Genomic DNA, 23081 nt, shown 5'->3' with positions numbered 1-23081 from the left:
CAATCTATGCCCCCCCCCTCACCAAACATTCACAAGAAATACTCATCTAGCTGAAAACACTATAAATAATTTCCTCCACTCTTTATCTGTGCCTAAACCTAAACGTAGATTCCATGAACAAAGCTTCTTTCTTAGAACTGCACGCCTATGGAATTGTCTTCCGTTTTCCTGCTTTCCAGCTGACTACAATATGGTTGTGTTCAAGTCTAACGTAAACAAGTTCTTGATGAGCCGTCATCTTTAATTAATCCAATTTACCAAATTTACACTTCTAACGATTACAATGATATTGTCCTTTTGACCAATGTACATTCTTTAACCCTTATCCTCGAGTGGCCTCTGGGCCTTGATAAGTGGTGATTCCCTTGTAAACTTGTAAAAAAAAAAAAAAAAAGATCGTCGATTGGATGACGGAACAGTACTATAAAAGGATTGAGAACGATGTTCCTATTTATTTTGCCTCCCCACGAGGGTAGAGTTAGACACCACGGTCGTTTTTAATGTGAAGGAACAAAAATAAAAATTGTCTCAGTAATGAAGGATTTCTCATCCACTAATCAAGAACAAAAATTTAAGTGCAGTATCAGAACGGATACTACACTTTGATCTTGGCTCACTCCCCCCCCTCCCCCCCCCAAAAAAAAAGTTAAGATCATCGATTGGATGATAAAACAATGACTATTTTAATTTTTTTTTTTTTTCTTTTTTCTTCAAATTTCACCCCAAACAAGGCACAGTGCCACTTTGTAGTAGGGGGCTACTATCGGGGATATAAGTTACAGGAATATTATGAAGAGAGATTATGAAGAGAGATGAGTAGCAAGATGTCTATTCACATTACAATTAAACTTCTGCATGTCAGTACAGTTGGGAAAGCAGAATCCCGGAAGGGAGTTCCAGAGTCTAGCAGTTCTTGGGAAGAAACTATTGGAGTATAAGGCTTTCTTACACCTAGGGATCTCTACTGTGTAGGGGTGGCATTTAGCTGCTTGTTGGGTTTGCCGGAGGTATTTACGTCAAGGGGGTACAAGTGCTTGTAGTTCATCAGAGCATTTGTTGATTACGAGCTAGAGCGAACGTTGAAAAATTGGGTTCCACGTCGATTAGGCGGTGGATTTGGTGGCAAGAAAGAGTCTGGACAGTTGCGGTTTGGTGGGAGAGACCGGCCTTTTAAGAAGCCGATTCTTGTTGACTCGGGTGATGGTGATAATTGCAAGAAAAGAAATCCTAAAGGATCGTCTTACCAAAATAAAGATTTCCAGAGAAAAAACAGAACCACTTTCCAACGAGGCGGAAGCTCCTCACGGTATCCCTCATCCGATTATAGAAACCGCAGAGAGCAATTTCCAAGCAGAGAGAAAGGTTTTTATTGGATATTACACATCCACTGAACGTGAAGAGTCAACAAACAGAGCGGATGAGCACGAACAGAATGTGAAAAGTTGGAATCAACATTAATTAGGCAGTGCATATGGGGGAGATGATGCATGTTACAGGGGGCAATTCAGAAGATGAGGGTGAAAAGAAAAATAAATGTGTTGTGTAGACTGGTGATCTTTTAAACCAACGCATTTCAGGTGAAAACATTAGTACTTATGTTTTATGCTGAAATCAAAACCTAGAGTCCATGAACAAAGTTTCTTCCTTAGAAGTGCACGCCTGTGGAACTCTCTGCCATTTGCCTGTTTCCCACCTGACTACAACTTGGATGTCTTCAAGTCCAACATAAACAAGTTCCTGATAAACCGCCCCCATAAGTAAGACACTTTATCAAATCTCCATTACTAACGATTACTACGATATTGCCCCATTGATTACTGTATATGCAATAACCCTTATCCCCGAGTGGCCTCCGGGCCTTGATAAGTGGTGACTACCACGTAAAAAAAAAAAAAATCATCATAAAAATACTTGTAGAACAGGCAGAGGGATGCCACGTTTCATCGATGGGACAGAGGCTGAAGCTTAGATGACAGTTCAAGACCTATTAGGTTGGTGACTCTCTTTTGAACCCTGTCCAGGAGTGAGAGACTAGTAGCAGATGCACCAACCTACTCCAAATATGACAACAGTACATACGTGGGCAAATGGTGGCCTTATAGAGGTACAGGATACTTTCAAGCGTAAATAACTTTCTAGCACAGTAGAGAGAGCCCACCTTCTTTGCAGTAGTTTGCAATTTGAAACATACACTTGATCAATCTTTATTGTGACTATCCATTTTCTCTTAGCATTACATACTGCAAAATGTGTGTCTAAAAATAATGTTAGAAACAGTATTTTTCCATATCAGGTTAAAGTAGTGGAAAATTCTATTAGAAGTTAATAGACTACAATCATGACGACATGGCAGGATATGATGTAATAATTTGAAACTTGACCAATTTTATACCAGCTTAACAATTTCTGTCAGGATTAGTCTCCTTGCTGCTTCGTTTGTGAAGAAATTTGTGTAGTAATTCTAGCCAAAGATCTGCCTTCAACAATCAGCCAGACAGGTACTGGAACCACTTGAGAACACGCACACCCTTCTATATATATATATAAAAGCGAAAATGTATGTTCGCTTTTTCTGTATGTCCAAGAAAGGCTTTTTTCAGAGAAGCAGTCAGTCGGCTTGCAACTTCTTAAAACTTTTTATATCACATATAAATTGTAATATCTCCGAGTTAACAACGGAGCTTGCCTGTCTATTTAATTTGCTCGACTTCGGGAAGATAAATATTCAACAGTTTTTGCTCGCCGCGTGTGGATTAGTCTTTTTCCTATAATAAAAGCGACACCTATTCTGGTGGTATTTTTCCGGTGGCGATCGCTGGAAATGTCCGAAAGCAATCAGCTTTCATCAATGTGGAAATATATCAAACAATTGCTATTCAAATTGGACAAGGGGAGCTGGTCCCCCCCCCTCCCCAACACACATCTTGGGAAAATAAAAGCCCCGCAGTCAAAGTTGACCTCATTAAAACGTGCACCCCAAAAAAGTGTTATCGCAGTAAATGAAATACTACCCCGCAGTCAAAGTTGACCTCATTAAGTCATTAAAACGTGCACCTGCCAAATCTAAGTAATTAAATAAATTCAAACGTGTTTCCGTTTGTATGTTGCGGTGGCCCAATGGTTAACATTGCATGTTTTTTTTTCACACTTTGCCTCAAGGGTTCGTGTTCGATCTTCATACTCACCTACCAAAACTTTTTTTTTTTATTTTAACCCCTGCTAGTCTTATATAAAGGATTTTTCATTTATCAATTTAAGAGCAATAATTTATTGTCAGTATGCGCTACTGTACCAACTAAAGACTTACCTTTAAAAAGCTGATTTTTAGGGGTTTCGGGTTTGTATTCTGTCCTTTTTTCACTGGTTGCCATGTTTGTTTTTATGTGCACATTAAATTTTTTGTACTATGATTGTTGGAAAGAAGTTGAGCTATATATTTCGCACTGATTCCTCTGAGGTAGCCAGCTGACATTTTGTCGACAATGGATCTTATTGTTTTTTTTTGCTTTTTGTTTTTTTTAGTTTTTCTGATTTCTGCATTTGGTGAATTTTGACCTGATATTCTTACATTATCACATGTCCAGGTATTACTAATTGCTGGTTCCATCATTAATAAGTGATATACTTTCAAGGAAGGGTGCAAGATTCTGAAATACTCCTGAGTTTGACAAAATATACTTGAATATAGTTAGAAGTTACATTGACTGAAACATTGAGAAAATAACCCTCAAGATGAGAACAGTAGTCTGTAATTAATGTTCCTTCCATAGGCTGCTGTGGATTCTTGGACAAGTTCATGAGATTCTTTGTGTTCTCCAAGAAGGTTAAGTCTGATGGAACTAGCTTTAGATCACAGCATGTGTTTAGGTATGTGTAGGTGATTGGTCATTCCCACAGGCACCTGATGAAAGTCAGAGATTACATCGGCCAAAAAATTATCAATAAAAGCAACCAGTGTTGATAAATAATCAATTGTTAACTATTCTGCAATTTCCCCAAATTGATTAACTTTCAACTAAAAATTCCTGCGATTAAATTCAACACACTGTTGTCAACGCTCGCTATACCAAATTTGCTACACTACTGTCAAAGCTTGCTACTCCAAAATCTGAATCAACCCATTCTCTGAAAATTAGGCTGTTTATTCAAACCGGAAGCATCTCATTTGCATATGAGGTGACAAGATCACCAGCATTAGCCATTTTTCTTTTCTTTATTCTGTTTGTCTACCACTGACCACTACAAGCTGCACAAAATCAGGTTTGTACCAATTTTTAAGGCTTTTAATCACAATTGGAATAAAAATAGTATAATGAAAATGTAATTGAAACATTTATTAAAGTGCAAACTTGAAATGGTTCGTCTCAAGAAAAATTGCGTAACCAAGGTACTTAAGATTTTGAAGTGTTCATGTGTAAAAATGTTTGACAACCACTTTTTACGTATTGTTTGAATTACTGGAGGTTGATGGTTCGATCCTTGTTACATCATCTAGTTTTGGTATTTAAGATGCTGCAGACTCCGAGGTTGGTAAGATGAGGCAGCATCTCATGCCAGCTCTCCGTGAACACTTGTCTTTAAAATTGGTATGAATGATGTTGCAAGCAGTCAAGTCAATTTATATGCATTCAAGCTAGGCCTTCCTTAGTCTTCAACTCACACTCATACCTGGCATTTCCATGCATTGAGTTGATGCAGGAGACGATGGTCAAGCCATCTGAAATGCGTAGCACATATGGCCTTCAAAATCCCACCAATACTCCTGCACCAGAGGGAGATTTTTGCAAACATTACAAGAAACTATTTCACTGCTAATTTCAATCAAACTGAAGAAAGGCTGCTTTCTCAATTATAATCCCTAAACCATGGAATAGATTTTCAAGTGAGATAATAAATACACAAACATAACAATTCAACGTGACTTAGGATTAGTGGTTCTGTGTAAATTTCTACCACTATTTTCCGTACATACTAATTGAAACATCATTGTTTTATTCTTTTTTGCCAAATAAAATAAATTTATGTGTATTATTTGGATTCTTCTGACCCTTGCGCAGTGGTAAGAGTACTTGGAAAAATCAATTCTAAAAGTGATATTCTCCTGAAGGTTGAAGGTTCAATTCTCGGTGTGGGCGATTGAAAAATATAATTGTGAATTACTTAGGAACTCTATCCAGTCATGGCTGATGGAATGAGAACATGCTACATCTGTGAAGTAAATAAAGGATTCTGCTCGGAATTCCGTACAAATTCCCAGAGTTCGACAGAAACGTTCCAGAGTTCTACAAGATACATCTGAAAAAGGTCAAAGGTTACATCAATTGAAACATTGTGAAAATCGTACTCAAGATGAGAACAGTAGTCCGAAGAATCCAAATAATACGAATAATTAATCCTTATCTCAAAAATTCAGAAACATAAATTCTGTGCAGCTTTCTTCAAGTTGGTTGCTGCACTTCTACTTGATTGTCTCGCGGTCATTATGCTGAAGCCACTGCAAATTAAAAATACTTGGGGAGGGCCTGTGTGTCACTGCCATGCAAGATGACAAAGTGAACACATGCCTGAAAGACCCCAGATTATTGGTTCCTGGCAAAGGAGGGATTAGACCTACTAATTGACTCCCTTTAGTTTGTTCACACTTTTCTCCATAACCATGCCTTGGATTTTTTTTTGAAATTTTGCACAAACATTAGTCATGGTGAAAGCAAATTTTTCACTCATGGAAAGGGATCACACATGTTCAGCTTGTTATACAGGCAATTATAACTAAGAATATATTGTACTTGCAATAACCCTTATCCCTGAGTGGCTTCCGGGCCTTGATAAGTGGTGATCTCTGTGTAAAAAAAAAATAAATAAATAAATAAATAACAAAATTAAAACGCTTACTCGCTCATGTTTGATGCAATAAATAAATGACTCAGTTTGAAATTATAGATATGTCCTTGAGTTTGATAATTAGGTTCTCAAATTCAAAAAGATTTGCCTAAAACAGGTTGGATATTACATCCGCTGAAATGTTGCAAAAATATCAACCAAAATGCGAACAGTAATTTGAGTAATACAAAAATTTAAGTAACATAAAAATTTGAGTAACACAAAAATTTGAATAACACAAAAATTTGAGTAACACAAAAATTTGAGTAATACAAAAAATTGAGTAATACAAAAATTTGAGTAACACAAAAATTTGAGTAACACAAAAATTTGAGTAACAAAAAATTTGAGTAATACAAAAAATTGAGTAATACAAACATTTGAGTAACACAAAAATTTGAGTAACACAAAAATTTAAGTAATACAAAAATTTAAGTAACACAAATATTTGAGTAACACAAAAATTTAAGTAATACAAAAATTTAAGTAATACAAAGATTTAAGTAATACAAAGATTTAAGTAATACAAAAATTTAAGTAATATAAAAATTTAAGAAACACAAAAATTTAAGTAATACAAAAATTTAAGTAAAACAAAAATTTAAGTAACACAAAAATTTAAGTAATACAAAAATTTGAGTAACACAAAAATTTAAGTAATACAAAAATTTGAGTAACACAAAAATTTGAGTAACACAAAAATTTAAGTAATACAAACATTTGAGTAATACAAACATTTGAGTAATACAAACATTTGAGTAATACAAAAAATTAAGTAATACAAACATTTGAGTAACACAAAAATTTGAGTAACACAAAAATTTGAGTAACACAAAAATTTCAGTAACACAAAAATTTAAGGAATACAAAAATTTAAGTAACACAAAAATTTGAGTAATACAAAAATTTAAGTAACACAAAAATTTAAGTAACACAAAAATTTGAGTAATACAAAAATTTAAGTAACACAAACATTTGAGTAATACAAAAATTTAAGTAATACAAAAATTTGAGTAATACAAAAATTTAAGTAACACAAAAATTTGAGTAACACAAAAATTTAAGTAACACAAAAATTTGAGTAATACAAAAATTTAAGTAATACAAAAATTTGAGTAATACAAAAATTTGAGTAATACAAAAATTTGAGTAATACAAAAATTTGAGTAATACAAAAATTTGAGTAACATAAAAATTTGAGTAATACAAAAATTTAAGTATCATAAAAATTTGAGTAATACAAACATTTAAGTAACACAAAAATTTGAGTAATACAAAAATTTAAGTAATACAAACGTTTGAGTGATACAAAAATTTAAGTAACACAAAAATTTGAGTAACACAAAAATTTAAGTAACACAAAAATTTAAGTAACACAAAAATTTGAGTAATACAAACATTTGAGTAATACAAAAATTTAAGTAACACAAACATTTGAGTAACACAAAAATTTGAGTAATACAAAAATGTGAGTAATACACAAAAACAAAATCATTAGTTTTTCTTTTTCTTTCCACAGTGTAAAGTAGGTTATATTCGGATTGATGGAAAGACCAACAGTGAACAGCGGAAATTTTTCTGCGACAAGTTCCAGAGTCGTGAGGATATTAAAATAGCCATCTTGTCCATCTGTGCCGCCAATGCTGGTTTGAATTTGACAGCTACGTCCATGGTTGTGTTTGCAGAACTGTTTTGGAATCCAGGGGTGAGTTTGAACTATGATTTGTTTTCATTCTTTTTTAAATTTAATTCTTCATTCTTTATTCATATACTAGCACTTGCCAAGTTTTTATTTATATACTAGCAGGGAGACCAACATTGCCCGGGAATGAATGAGCATCGACAAATGTTTCACCCTCCCTTATTTTATTTGCATCGCAATCATTAAAATTGCTTATTTTTCATTTCCCCCCCCCACAGTGACTTAGTCCACACTACATTGCACTGTCGAGAACCTACTGTTCATTTTATAAAAATTATTTTCATATAATGACTTGAATAAAAGTTTAAAGTGGAAAAATTCAAGTATTATGGTTCAGTTGTGCTCTAAACAGAAACATTTATTTCAAACATACCCTTGTCATATCAAAGAGCCTACTATATAATGGGCTTTTCTGTTTGTGCAGTAATAAAACTTCTTAAATGCACTTGTGATGTTAGGTTGTATAACGTGTTAACTTTAATCGAAATCACTTGTTCCTTCGTTTATCGGATTTTTTCTATTACTGCTTATTGATATCAAAGACATTTCAATACAAACCCTATCTAAGAACACTGCCAAGCACATAAAGTACATTTGTGTGAAAAAATTTTTTTTTAAAATTGGCCCAGCCATTTAGGAGTCAATAGGAAATGAACTCACACACACAAATTTCTTTTTATATGATCATTATCATGCAGTCCATCAGTCTTGATGATGACTAATCAGTGCCTCAGGGCTTTATCCTTCGGTGTTGGCGTAGTCCTCTTTCTTTGTGAAGCATCCAGTCACAAGCATCGCATACATGGGTGCCAGGGTTGTGTCGTTGATAGTGTCTCAGCACTAAGACTTCTTCCTTTTTCTCTATTTCTTCCTTCCCTTTCTAAAGACGGTTCTGCCAGCTATGCCTTTCTTTGGCTTCTTCCTCCCAACTCTCGACAATGATGTTCATCGCCAGGTGTTTAGTAGAGATTAATGAAAATGAAAATCAGAAGCATTCATATTACAATTCCAACTATGACGTGCAAATTTTAGCAAACATTTTGAAGCGGAGATAAAATACGAGCTCAAGCAATGATTTCGCCTGTCTCCAAATTCACCATCGTTGATCATTAATGTGCAATGGAGCACGCATGCAAATGCTGAGCCGTGTGCGAAATGATGTCACGGCAGAGAAAAAGAAAAAGACAATAAAAAAGAATGTGTGCAGAGACAGTAGAACATGTTCAAGAGCATGTTTGAAATGATGTTCGAGAGGTCAGAAAGAAGGACCACGATCACATTTTATTCGGGAAAGTACTTGGAAAATAAATGTTGCTGCTACAAAAAGGCAGAGTTGAGTTATTACTTGTCCTATGTTCCTTATGACATACTCTGCTCATATCTACGAATTAACAATGGAGGTCGCCTGTCTGTTTAATTTGCTCAACTTCGAAAAGATAAATATTCAACATTTTTCGCTCGCCACATTTGGATTAGGCTTTTTCGTATAATAAAAGCGGCACTAATTCTGGCAGTATTTTTCTGGTCGTGAGCACCAGAAATGTCCGAAAGCAATCAGATTTGATCAATGTGAAAATATTTTCCTTATATCAGACAATTGCTATTCAATTTGGACAATCTCCTTTTTATAGGGAGCTGGTCCCCCCCCCACCAACATCTTGGGAAAATATAAATAAAAACAGCGTTCCCGCAGTAAATGAAATACTACCCCGCAGTCAAAGTTGACCTCATTAAGTCATTAAAACGTGCACCTGACAATTCTAAATAGTTAAATAAATTCAAACATGTTTCCGTTAGTATTTCGCGGTGGCCCAATGGTTAACGTCACGCGTTTTTTTTTTCACACTTTAATTTCCAACTTCGCCTCAAGGGTTCGGGTTTGATCCTCATACTTACCTACCAAAACTTTTTTTTTTATTTTAACTCCCCCTCCCCCCCTCCCCCCCTCCCCCCGGAGTTTTGATTTACCCAAAACCACACACACCTTCAAACACCCGGACAACGCTAGGTACCCCCCACTAGTATAATAATAAATACGAAATCTGCATTAATCAAAATATCATATTCAAGCGTATTTTACAACCAGGTCCTACCAGGTAGCCTGCTAGTTACAGACACATATATATATATATATTTTTTTTTTTTCAGATTTTAGTCCAAGCTGAAGACAGAGTGCATCGTTTAGGACAGTTGAATTCAGTTAATGTATATTATTTGGTTGCACCAGGAACTGCTGATGATTACATATGGTACGGAAATTTTTCTTTTTACTTTTTCTTTTTCTTTTTTACAATTTCTCTTTCTCTTTTTTTTTTTTTTCCTTTTTGCTGTCATTTTCCTAGTTCAATCATTTTTCTTTTCTTTTTTCTTCCGTTTTGTTTTTCCTTTCTCCCTTTCTTTTCTAGGTCGCTTAAATTACTTTACTCCCCTTCATACTATACCCATAGGCAAAACTCATTGATCAAGTTTATAACGCGGTCCACCGAACCAATACGTGGCTCAGTCACAAAGTGGACAAAGAATAGAAAAGAACTTCAACTCTGATATTTTTGTTGTAAAATTTATTTCCTCATTCTCTCGTTACTGCTGTGACATCCTTCTCGTCTGCTCGAGTATCATTTATGCCTCTAAAGTGATCTCTAACATTATCCACATCTCTAACATGATCATCTTCTTTCTCCTTATTATAATCTTTTTTTCTTTATCGGTAACGTCATTTCGCCGCATGCATTTGCATATAGCCATCTTCATGTTACACTTTTAAGAAGAGAAAACAAGATGGATTGCTAATACAAGTATTAAAGATTTAATTTTTTAATTTTCCAAACTTTGAGTTCCAATTGTCTCCCCACCCTCACAAAAAAAGATTTTTCCATTCATTCAATAATAAACTTATCTCAATATGAGATGCAAATCTCAGTACCATCTAACACGTTCATATCTTGACAGTGCAATTGAGATGAATGTTAAAAAGCAAATGGCTTTGATTGCTAATCTCTTTCTTTGTCGGAATTCACTTTCTTTGTTACTTTCAAAAACCAGTAAGTTTTTACAATAACATGTTAACTCAAAGTATTTTCAGCTAATGAAAATCGTTTCAAATCCCCAAAAAGTAACAAGTCTGTGTTTAAATAGTAAGCCGACACAAACTTAGAAACTACTTTTAAAAAAACCAAAAAACAAGGAGATAAACAGCCAAAGTTCAAACTAAAAGGAACCCAAGAATGTCTGCACCCTCCCCCACCAGTCAGAGGAAGCAAAAAAGTCACACTTCAATGACTTATATACAAGTTTTCTTCATCTTGCACTTACGTTCTTGTACACTAGCGACAGGCAAACATATTTTAGTCTTTATAAAATGATTTTTGTGGAGAGGTGAACGAAGAATGTATATTTGTAAAAGGATGAAAGGTGGAGGGAGATACAACAGGAGAAGGAGGAAGAGGAGGTTTTGTTTGAAGAAAAGGGTTGAATATGGTTTGAGATGCGAAATTTTGAATTTTCTAGAAAGTTCTAAATCTATTTTTAGTAACATGGCAGACATACTGGCAGTTGCCAAAAATCTTGGAGAGGAGGGGAGGGTGTAATGCGTCAAGAAGTCAGAAAATAGTTTATTCCACAAAGTGATACGAGTCATTACATTTAAAACAGGAAATGAAAGAATGAATGAGAATTTTTCCATTAGTAGATGTAGAACAGTTGAAATAGCATGGTTAGTTGGTAGGGGGAGACCAACAGTCCCTCCTTGCCAGATGCCTTTGCTGGTTTGGACAGTGAAACAGGATACTGAAATGATCCTTGTCCCCCCCCCTCCGCCGATGGAACCACGAATGACTTACATTTGTAGTGGAAACATCCTCTGACCTGGTTAGCCGTTATATAGAATGTGGTGAATTCGTTGGATGAAGCCGACTCAACTAATCCAGGGTGAACACTGCAACAATCAACCAGGGGGAGACGAAAGAAAACATGGAAGAAAACGATAAGGATCAACATGAGAGAAAGAAAAATAAATAAAGACTTCGTCAGAGACAGGTTAATTTGTAAATCTATTTTTACATGATATCAAATTAAAATATTATATGCCATAAAAACAATACAACCAAACCAAACATTTATGAATAAATATTTGAAAATATAAACAACTTAAAGCATAGAACATATTTTTTCCAAAATTACTGGATTCGGTATTAAAAAAAAACACGAAAAGGTTGATATGCCATAAAACAATACAAAATAAAATGTTTTGTTCAAAATTGTTAACATTGACCAGATTTTCTGTTCATAATAATTTCAAAATGATAATCGATATTTTTTTGCATTGATTTTTATTGATTTATTTTTTTTTCCAGGCCTTTAGTGCAAACTAAACTGCAAGTTCTCGGAAAAGCAGGACTCACAAAAGACGACTTCACAAATACGGACACAATGCATTTTAAGGTAGAATTTTAAATTGATTTTTTTTTTATATATATTTATTCATATCGTTGTAATGACACATCGCCGCAATATTGTATTTCTGCACCTGTTTTTTTTTTTTTGGAAACCACTCCAGACACGGTGTGAAGCCACTTGATGTAAGAAGCTAACAAGAAGCGTTAATCCTAAAAAGACCGAAGCTATAGATAGGATGAAGAGAGTTGCCAGTGAGATTTGGCATGATTTAAATAGATTTACGCCATTTTTCAAAACACAAATTTATTCATATTATTTAGATTCATCTGTCAACTCTTCTCGCTTTGAGTGTGATTTTCACGTTTCAGTCGATGTAACCTTCGACCTTCTTCAGGTCTATCTTGTCGAATTCAGGAATGTTTCTGTTGAACTGAAGAATTCGGATGGAATTTCGAACAGGACCCTTTATTTACTTCACGGGGGTACCATGTTCTCATTCCATCAGCCATGACTGGATAGATGTCCTAAGTACAATTGTACTATAAAACGGACTAACTCTAAGAATGCGCAAATATCTACAGGCCAGTGGCTTTTCTCCTTTCTTTTCCAAACAACAACCAACATTTCTGAAGACGGTCGAAGGTCAATCCGATCTAAATGGTGCATTAATAACACTCAAGATGAGAACAATAGTCCGATAAATAAACAATCAGCCCTCATCTAAAAAATTTAGAACTTTAAAAAAACTCTGGCTCTTAATATAGGAGATATTTACAGGTACTTTAATCGAAATATTCTCTGATGAAATCATAACACTTGTGCCCATTCGACATACATACTCTGACTAATCCATGAACAGCAAAATTTCACCCCTTCAAGGCTTTTACTGTAATATTTTCTTCCCCAAGATTGATAAACTTTGGAATTCCCTCACTGTTTCCTGCTTTTCTGACTCTACTAACATGCAGAAGTTTAAATGTAATGTGAACGGACATCTCGTTACTCGACTCCCTACAATCCCCCTGTTTGGGATGAAAAAGAGTTTTAAAAAAATGTTACAAAAGTTCAGCTCAACATGGTACTTTATGTGTTGAGCGAGAAGACTCGAGTACAAAATACTGGGTTCTCTTGAGTTTTAATCATAAACATCTCACTGACTTTCGTCGGCCATATTTTGCAAGTAAGCAGTTTATAATTAATACTCATGAAAACCAAGTATTTTTTTGTTTGGATCCTTTCTCTCCTAGCTTGAAGCATAAGGTACTATGTTGATATGAACTTCCACTTTCAAACTAGTTTATCTCTGGCTAGGTCTTTATTTATCCTTCTTTCTCTCAAGTCCATTGTTATTACTCCCCCTCCTCATGTTTTCCTGAATCTTTTCTCATAAATTGAACCTGATACCGTTACTGTTCTGCATCTGCTAGTGATTCCAATATTTTTCCCCGATTCCGATACAATTTCCAATTTCTATTGTTTTTATAAATCTCTAAATATTTAAATATAAAGTTGTTATTTTTTTCCTGATTACTGTAAAAAAACACAAGTTGAATGTGCGCATATTTGTGGGTGGATGATCTATAGATTTTAGTTTTAAATATATTGATTTTATTATTAAGATCAGCAGGGGAAGATTTTGTTTTAAAAAAATTAAATTAAAAAAATATATAATTAAAGGAATCGTTTTTGGCATTGGAAAATATGCACAAATTTTTTTTTATATCTATTCCGATACCATAAAAAGTTAAGATTTTTCCAATTCCCAATTCTGATTACTTGTCCCATGTTAAAAGTCTCATTCTTTTATACCATTGAATACTCTTATTGTTAAAGAATCGAGCACTCTCTTGGATCTTTTTTCTACCCAACAAAACTAAGAATTATTTATATTATTGTATATGTTTAACATTGTAATTTATTTCTGTCGGTATATCTATTTATTAATACAATAGTGTGTGTGTTGTGTGTCATACCTGCATCTTTTTTCTTCCGAGTGATTGTTGTTTGATTGTTATGACCTTCCATTTCTTGTAATAAATAATTTTACCAAGAATTCTTCTTAAGTTTTGGTTTCGGTTTCGATTATAGCTGAAGGAACTCAAGTTATATATACTGTATATTTCGGCGTATAAGGTGACCTTCAGATAAGAGATACAAAAATGGAGCAAATTTGAATGAATTTATTATATATCGGTTGTATAAGACGACTGCTAAATCACAAAACTATGTTTGTTTAGCCTAGGCAAGAGATTGCAACACACAGTATCTTATTTGAAATATTGGTTTTTAAAGATGAGTTTTTAATTTTAAGGGTTGTCTTATACACTGAAATATACAGTAAATACTTGTTTTTGTTTTTGTTTCTTCATAAATTTGGGTTTTGGTTTTGATTCAAGCTGATGCACCTAAGTCATATGGATATATTTTTTTTATTTTTTAAATCACAACTTAATAATATATACAAATTAATAGAAAATTGACTCTATAATGATAATATATACAAAATCTGCATGAATTAAAATATCATATTAAAGCATATTTTATGACTGGACTGCACTGGGGATCCCTGCTAGCTTAGATAAATACTTTTGCAGTTTTAACAAAAAAGCTACAATAATATCAGGGTTTCTCCATTTACGCTGAACATCCACAGAATGCGAACATCAAAATATTACATATGAATGAGTCCCCTGTGGAATTTCCACAGGTCCCGCTAATTATGTATTAATCTGTTTTGTTTTTTGTTTCATGTTTGTTTGCCCTGTTGTCCACAATTACAACCCTACACAGAGGAGCAAGTTACCCTGTCCACAAAAACAGGGCTACTTATAAGCCATGAGTGTAACCCGCGATGCTGTTGGACAGGATCCTAATAGCTAGTCATCCATCTATCTTGTCAACTTCGACCTTTATTTTGGCTAGATGGAAGGTCAAAGAGGTTGGATCCAATCAATTGAATGATCACATTATGCCCTTGTGTCTATAGTGGTCCTGGGTATGACTTTCAAAGACATCCAGTCATGAGGCCCCATTTAGGGCTGTGGGGAATGTGGAGTTACCTCTTAGTTACCATTGCTCCCGGGTCCACATTCGCTCAGAGCGGTAATACCTGTTAGGGCATCTGTTGCTACTAAATCAGGCTGTCTGAAGATACTGGCTTCCTGACCAAAAATGCACCAAACATTACAGCCGAGCAGGGACCACCTCTGAATTTATATTCCCTTGACACTTTCTCCTTTGGAGGCGGCCAGTTCAATCTGCCATGAGTGAATGCTGTACAACAACAACTTGGGTGTATAAGTTCATCCACAATTGTATTATTCAAAATCAAAAAAAATTAAAAATCAAAACCTTTATTCCCAGGTTAGTCTTGTTGAGAACAAAGAAGATTATCGATGCCAGATGTTTTTCTTGGAATCATGTGTTCTGGGAGCAATGTTTTCTGGTTATCTAGAGCAAAGTTTCCCAAAGTTGACTTCATAGAGCCCCAAGGGGCCCCGGAAGCTCTTTCTTAAGGAGGACCAAATACTTTATATGGAAAAAAATTAAATGGCTGCAAACATTTAATTATTGATCTGTTTTACTGGAAATAGAAATGATACATAACTACAGGTGTTGTTTTAAAAAGAAAAACCGAATGATCATTTCATTCGGTTTTTCTTTTTTCAAAACAACATAACATCAACCATCGCTGGTATTTTTATTTTATTTTTATACATAACTACAGGTGTAAAGTGTTTCAAGATGGTTTATGAAAAAAAAAAAAATTAAAAAATAAATTAACGAAAAATGCAACAATTTTTGATTTATTCAAAAACAAAAAATCATTGTAAACATTATCATTAGTTAGTGTTAAAAATTGAAATTATTTTTTTCATATTTATTTTAGAAATTATCTTGTTAGAACTCCGTGAAAAACCTCAGGGGATCAATGGTGTCTTGAAGTTTGGAAAACCCTGGTATAGAGATATAAATAATTATTTTACCGATTGAATTATATCTGAAGTCCTTTCTCAGTTAGGTGTCACTATTTTCAATCTAAAATTTAAAAAAAAAAAGAAAAACAAGATAAATGCTGTCACGAGTCGACTCTTTAGTTGAGTTTTTTTTTTTCCCATTTTCATCCGTACTGCTTATTTCCGATGCGAATCGTGAACAAATTTTCTTCATTTTTTTTTTTAGAATTCCAAACAGATGGAAGTTCTGAAATATTTCAACGAATCTTTTATAGAAGATATTGACCCATCTGAATTTACGGAGTCGATGGATTCTAATGAAAGAAGTGATGATACCAAAACACAAACAAAACCGGGTAAGTTGCATTCTTTTTTTGTTCAAATGAATTCTCACATTTCTGTGTGACGATTTTGTTATAGTAAAAATATAGATTTGATTATATTAAGTATTCGTTCACTAATATTGTATGATTTTCATGAGAAGACCTTTGTGCCAGACCCTGTCAAAGGTGTTAGATATGTTGGAAGCTATCTTATCCAGTGTGTGATATATATGTGTTCGGAGATTACAGTTAGGATATCTGCAGTAAAACGAGCTTGCCTAAATCCATACTGTCGATCAGAAAGAAGTTTAGTACGAGATGGTGGACTACTGTTTGATTGATTAAGGACTTAAAGATTTTGGTAGAGAAAGAAGCGGATAATTGGTGATAATTTAGTGGGTCAGTTTTTTTCATCAGAATTCTTGAATATTGGTACAAGAGAAACAATTTTCTAGCAATCAGGAAGCAAGATTCAGTAAGGCATTTGCAGTAGAGTTTGGAGAGAACAGGGCTACATTAGCAGAGCATTTCTTTAATAATATACCAAATATCAGATCAGATCCACACACTTTTGAGGTGTCTAGGTTTTTTATATCCCGAACATGAGAACGGGTGATTTTCACATTGAGTGTGGCTTCTGTTCGAAATAGAAAACATGGGAGAGAGTGGTTTGTTGGGTCTAAAGTGGAGTTGGAGGCAAACCATTGGGCAAGCAGGTTAACCTTTTCAGTTACCATGCAAACAACTTCATGATTGTTGGATAATGTTGGAATTGTTGGTTGCCTGTTATACATTTTTCAGAAATCGCAAATCCTTAATTTCTGCACCGCAATGCATTTTCTAGTGGTTTCGGTATCTTCTTTTGGCTGTGGCTATTTCACTTTTACAATTATTTTTAGTTTCTATATACTTTTGTCGATTTATATTGGACTTGTCGGATAAATCTGTGGAATGCATGATGTCTTTAAGCAATGGCAGCTGCACAAGTAGATGTCATCATCATCATCATCATCATCATCATCATCATCATGCAGTCCGTCAGCCTTGACGATGACTAGTTGATGTAAACAAATGTTTCACTTGCTGCTTTAAACCATTCAATAGTCTCATTTACACACTGTCTCGCAGGAAGAGAAAAGATACTACTCCATGGTGTATCTCTGATGCGATCCCTGATGGCTTCCTAGTCAGCATTCTTGAAGCACCATGGTGTTTTGAGCAATGGCTCTTTTACTTGGGGTCGAGAGTTTAGAGTGATGTCTACCAATATCACAACATGATCAGAATTCTTAGTGGGCCATGGGTATTTGTTACACAATCCTCGGGAACTGTGGTTAGGGTTAGAAATGAGGCTTGCTGGTCCTCATGATCTGGGACTGGAACTTGACAGTCTGGGTCACCATATGGGATATAGAAACTCTGTGTATGATGCTACCAACTGCATTCGTAACTAGAGAAACCAAGCCTTGGTGGACATTAAAGTCACCAAATACGTGTACTTGGGTACTAGTATTCAGGAAGGGTGTTGCTTCTATGCTGTAAGAGATGTGGTTGATTAGGGTACAGTCCTGGGTCACAGGAGAACAGTAGGGAAAATATAAGTAAATAATGCAAATATGTTGCAAAGTTAGTCTGAAGCACATGAAAGCCTGGGGGGAGGGGGGGTTAAATATGAACTCGACGTCCGTGCAAATGTCTGTCTGAGTCTTTATAGCAAACTATTTACATTTTATATTTATATATATATACTAGCAGTGTTTCATTTTTTTATTACCGTTTTATCTGTTTGGTTACATATGTTTCGGATGTTGGACCGTGTTTACGATCTAACAAGCTCGTCAGACCTTACAGAAATGGTTGGTTAGTATTAGGAAGAATTGTTTTTAGGAGGAATACGGAAGAAAAAAAAACAAAAAAACGGGAGTTTTGGGGTAGGAGATAATAGAGGGGGAAGGTGGGTAATGACAATATTTCAGTTTTGAAGTTTAAAGTATATTAGGTTGTATTGTGTATGGTGGCGGTAGCAGATTCAGGTAGGCTTGGGTGGAGATATATGGATATAGGGAGGGGGAGGGGGAGAGAGGATGGTAAAGAGAAAAGAAAAAAGAGAGGGGGTAATGAGAGGAGTGGGGGGGGGAAGAGTTTCAATTTTTTGGGTTTTAAAATTTTGACTACTTTTCTTTTTTTTTCCTGTTCGATAAGGTATATTTATTAGGTGAGAGGGAGAGAGAGAGAGGGAGAGAGATAGATGGGAGGAAAGAAAGAGAGACGGAGAGGGAGAGGGAAGGGAGTTAGTACGGCTGTCATTTTTAGCAGTTACAGAGTTACGTGGTCGTTGTTCATTTCATAGTGGGGTGTTTTTAAACAGTTAAGAGTTAATACAGACGTTGACGCACGCATAAGAGCGCATAATACATATACATACATATTACAGACTAATGTGTAGACACATAGGCACGTACATATATATATATATATATCTATATATATATATATATATATTAAAAAGTTTGACTCATGTCCAGGTAACCTACATCTAAAATTTCAAGTGTTTAGACCCAAAATTGGCAGAGGAGTTTGGTAGAGTCTGCAAAGGTCAACTCTTTTAACTTTGACCTCCTGGCAGCCAAATTTTCAGCCCAAAACTGAGTAAAAACCTTGCTGCATGTCTGAATACCCTTTATGTAAAATTTCAAATGTTTAGACCCAAAATTGGCTGAATAGTTTGCTAGAGACCGCAAAGGTCAAATATTTTGAACTTTGACCTCTTGGTAGCCAAATTTTCGGCCAAAAACGGATTAAAAAGCTTGCCCTATGTCTGAATACACTTTATTTAAAATTTTAAATGTTTAAACCAAAAATTGGCTGAGAGGTCAAATTTGAAAAAATTTTACCCTAATTTTGACCCCTTAACATTTATTGTTTTGAGCTCAAATCGAATTAAAAAGTTTGATCCATGTCCAAGGTACCTACATCTAAAATTTCAAGTATTTAGACCCAAAATTGGCAGAGGAGTTTGGTAGATCGTTGAACTTTGACCCCTTGACAGCCAAATTTCTGCCCGAAAACCGATCAAAAAGATTTTCCCAAATCTCAATACCCCTTATGTCAAATCTCGAGTCTGGAGACTGAAAATTGACAGAGTAATTTGGTAGGGAAATGTGCACACAATTTCACTTTTATAGATAAACTAACAGTTCCGCCCGGCTTTGCTCGGGCCCTATGTACTGTTCATAACTTTATGTGCATGTGTATATATTGAAAAGTGTGTATATGTATATATTGAAAAGTGTGTATATGTATATATTGAAAAGTGTGTATATGTACGGTAGGGAAGTGTACGCAGACAGACACACATTTTCACTTTTATATATAGACTAGCATTTCAGCCCGGCATTGCCCGGGTGTTTGGATGTGTATGTTGAGCAAAAAAAAAAAAAAAGTGGTTGTAGGAAGGCAGTCTCGAACCCATAGCGCAAAGGAGGAAAAGAACGGAAAAAAACCTGATGTCTATGCTGTTACGACCACCGCCAAACCGGAAGTGACATTTTTTAAAATTAAGGCTAGACAATCGAAAGGAGAGGATGACTTTCAAAAATATCAGTGAAAAAAGCGATCTCCCCACCTGTAGAAAAGCGCCCAGTTTAAGGTGAAGATGTTAATGTTTTTAGCCAATTTTTCGATATTTGTCGTCTGAAAGGTCGAACTTCAAAACGATACTGATCTTGAGAAAATCTGTCGCCTCTGTCGAAAATGTTGGGCAGACATGAAAACATACATACATAAATACATTTATATATTGGTAATTAAAAATTTTCGACCCAAACCGATGAAAAAGCTTGCCCTATCTCTGATTATGCTTTATATATAATTTCAAATGTTTAGACCAGAACTTGTCTGAGTAATTTGGTAGAGACCGCAGAGGTTAAATTTTTTTAAACTTTGACCCCTATTATGACACCTTAAAATTTATTGTTTTGGGCTCAAATCAAGTTATTAAGTTAGATCCATTTCCAAGGAACCTATATCTAAAATTTCAATTTTTTAGACCCAAAATTGTTGCTGGAGTTTGGTAGGGTTCTCAAAGGTCAAATCGTTGAACTTTGACCCCTTAACAGCCAAATTTCTGTCCAAAAACCGATCACATAGATTTTCCCAAATCTTACTACCCTGTATATCAAATTTCGAGTCTGTAGACTTTAAATTGACAGAGTTATTGCATAGGGAAATGTACACACACAGACAGAGTCACGCAGATACACAGACAGGTTCACTTTCATAGATATATAGATAGACTAGCAGGGGTGGGGACACCTTGCGGATCATAAATATATTTTAATTTATGCAGATTTCTTATTTATTATTATGGTGCTATTTCTCTATTGAATATTATATTGTACCTAATATATATGAGGTACCTTCAATAAGTTTCCAGACTTTTTTGTATAGGCATTTAAAATTGTTATAGGCTCTTGAAAATTCAGTATGTTATTGCTACACATCCTATGAGATAGCTGATCAATTTTTATGATTTCAGGTTCAAATGAACAGCTACAGCAGGAATTGGAATACACCCTACTAAAGCCTGATTATCACAGCTGATGAATTTCAAAAATACTATCTAGATATGAGGACACTCTAGAAGAATGATATGCAATAAAATGCTGTTTTAAACTTGAAAAAATACCACAGAAACATAGAATGCTTCAGACTGCTTTTGGCTCATCTTGCATGAATTGAGTATCAGTTTTTGAGTGGCATAAGAGATTCAAGGAAGGCAGAGAGTCTGTGAGAGAGGATGAGAAGTGTGAGAGGAGTAAGGAAGTCAGAAAACCAGTTGATTAGCCAAATAAAGAATTTCATTGACTGCCGTGTGTCTATAGAGACAATAAATGCACAGTTTGATGTCAGTGTGGGAACTGTACACACAATTATTCACGAGGAACTGAAGATACAAAAGTTTTTCTCAAGAGTGCTCGATCCTTGTCACAGACTATTTGACAAAGATGGGCATGAAGACAGTTCCTCAGCCTCTCTATAGTCCAGACCTTGCTCACTGTGACTTTTGGTTATTCCCTAAGCGCAAGGAAAACCTTAGAGGCTGTCGTTATGAGAAATAAGATGAAAGAGGCTTTGATGAAGGTCATTGACACGCTCACACAAGAGGACTTCCAGAGGTTGTTGGAATGGTACAAGTGCATTGCAGCCAGAGGAGATTACTTTGGAGAGAACTAGAATTTCAATAAAAGTGTCCATATGAAAAAAGTCTGGAAACTTATTGAAGACACTTCATATAGTACGCATGTGAAAAGTAAAAAAAAAAAATATATATATATCTTGTGTACCATCAGCTAGAACCGAAACTAAAACATTCCCTCATGTAGCGCTCCAACTCCGTTCCCTCCTGTAGTGCTCCACCTCTGTTCCTTCATGTAGAGCTCCAACTCCATTCCCTCATGTAGCGCTCCAACTTTGTTCCCGTGAATGGATAGTCTGGTGAAAGATAAATAATCCAATGACGGTAAAATCCAAAAATATAACTTCAAGAAAGTTAATTGAATTTCCATTTGCACAAGTAAAATCCAAGGAAATCCCGTAATTGGAAGATGCTCCAAAATAATCCAAAGGCCGAAATCCATGGAATAATTCACAAATATGTACAAGGGAAAAGAGGAAAAATTCCAATAATATTAAAAGAAAAATAAGATATGCTTTTCACACGACTGCCGAGACATAAATATAAATCCATTCACATGCAATCACTTTTTTCTTCACCATATTCCCTCTGCTTCACTTTTTTGTTTTCAAGTAAGATCTTTGACTTACTTGTTGTTTCATCAAATACTTTTGTATGCAAAATCCGATCCCGCATTTTGCTAATTCCTACCCTCTTATGAGAAGGAAAGTATTTCTTCGGAACTCTGCGGGTTAAGGACTATCTACTTATCTAGTATTTCCTTTTCAGATTAAATATGTTTTCAACTCATTTCAAAGTGTTTTTTAACATGTTTTATTAACTGTTTGCTCGTATTATGAGCTCTATCTCCTATTTGGTTTTACCGAGCTTTTACATGTGGCTGAGATAACTTTATAAATATTAATTCTTTAATATTTATAATATACTTTAATTTTACCATTTTGGATCATTTTGGTAAATTTAATTGTAATTTTTATTTTATATATATATATATATGTATGCACTAAGTTAAGTTCATCATAATTACTGATTTTTTTTTCTTACAGTAATTTCAAGCCACCAGTCCGAGTTAACATCTTTCTTCCCGAAGGATGAATCAAAAACCAAAGACAATTCTCCAGATCTCCAAAACTCTGAAACCTTGAAGGATAACACATCAAAGACTGAAACGGATCCATTTGCTGATGATATGGATTGGCTGATCGATGATGTCGATTGGAACGAAGAAGCCGACATGTCATTCTCGGAACCAGTGACAAAAAAAAAGAAATAGAAAAAAAAAATGTGATTACATGTCGAGAAAATCTTAATTATCTCCCCTTGGCACAACTCGGTGGTTAGAGCAATGAGTTAGAGGCTATCTTATAAAGTTCAAAAATCCATCATTAACGACTACAATACATTGAACCAAGTTAGGTCGACTACAATGTTTATTAACTTATCTCTTAGCAACAAAGCGGTTATATGAACATCCCTTCTCCCCCCCCTCATCTATGGATAAAAATAGCAACTTTTATTTAATTTGTTTCTAATAAATTGTTCTTGTATTTCAGCTTTAAATTCATTCAGGTCAACATTAAAAAGCATATCGTTTGAATAGAACCAAGGTTTAAAAATAGAACTAACGT

General features: G+C 34.9%; 1 protein-coding gene across 1 annotated transcript in view; it reads left to right on the top strand.

Annotated features, from left to right (window-relative positions):
- The window catches only part of LOC145263885 (SNF2 related chromatin remodeling annealing helicase 1-like), a 69534-nt gene extending 46658 nt beyond the window's left edge, over nucleotides 1-22876 (top strand). Inside the window, exons 13-17 of the mRNA XM_080120965.1 lie at nucleotides 7400-7585; nucleotides 9731-9831; nucleotides 11935-12022; nucleotides 16160-16289; nucleotides 22500-22876. Coding sequence (XP_079977091.1) covers nucleotides 7400-7585; nucleotides 9731-9831; nucleotides 11935-12022; nucleotides 16160-16289; nucleotides 22500-22726 — 732 coding nt within the window. The 3' untranslated portion in view covers nucleotides 22727-22876. The remainder of the gene's footprint in view (nucleotides 1-7399; nucleotides 7586-9730; nucleotides 9832-11934; nucleotides 12023-16159; nucleotides 16290-22499) is intronic.
- The last annotated feature ends 205 nt before the right edge of the window (nucleotides 22877-23081 follow it).

This window comes from Euprymna scolopes, chromosome 39 (genome assembly GCF_053919585.1).
Source record: "Euprymna scolopes isolate OS-2025 chromosome 39, ASM5391958v1, whole genome shotgun sequence".
Taxonomy (NCBI): Eukaryota; Metazoa; Mollusca; class Cephalopoda; order Sepiida; family Sepiolidae; genus Euprymna; species Euprymna scolopes.
Note: the sequence above shows the minus strand (reverse complement) of the source record. Positions and strands in the feature narration are given on the sequence as shown.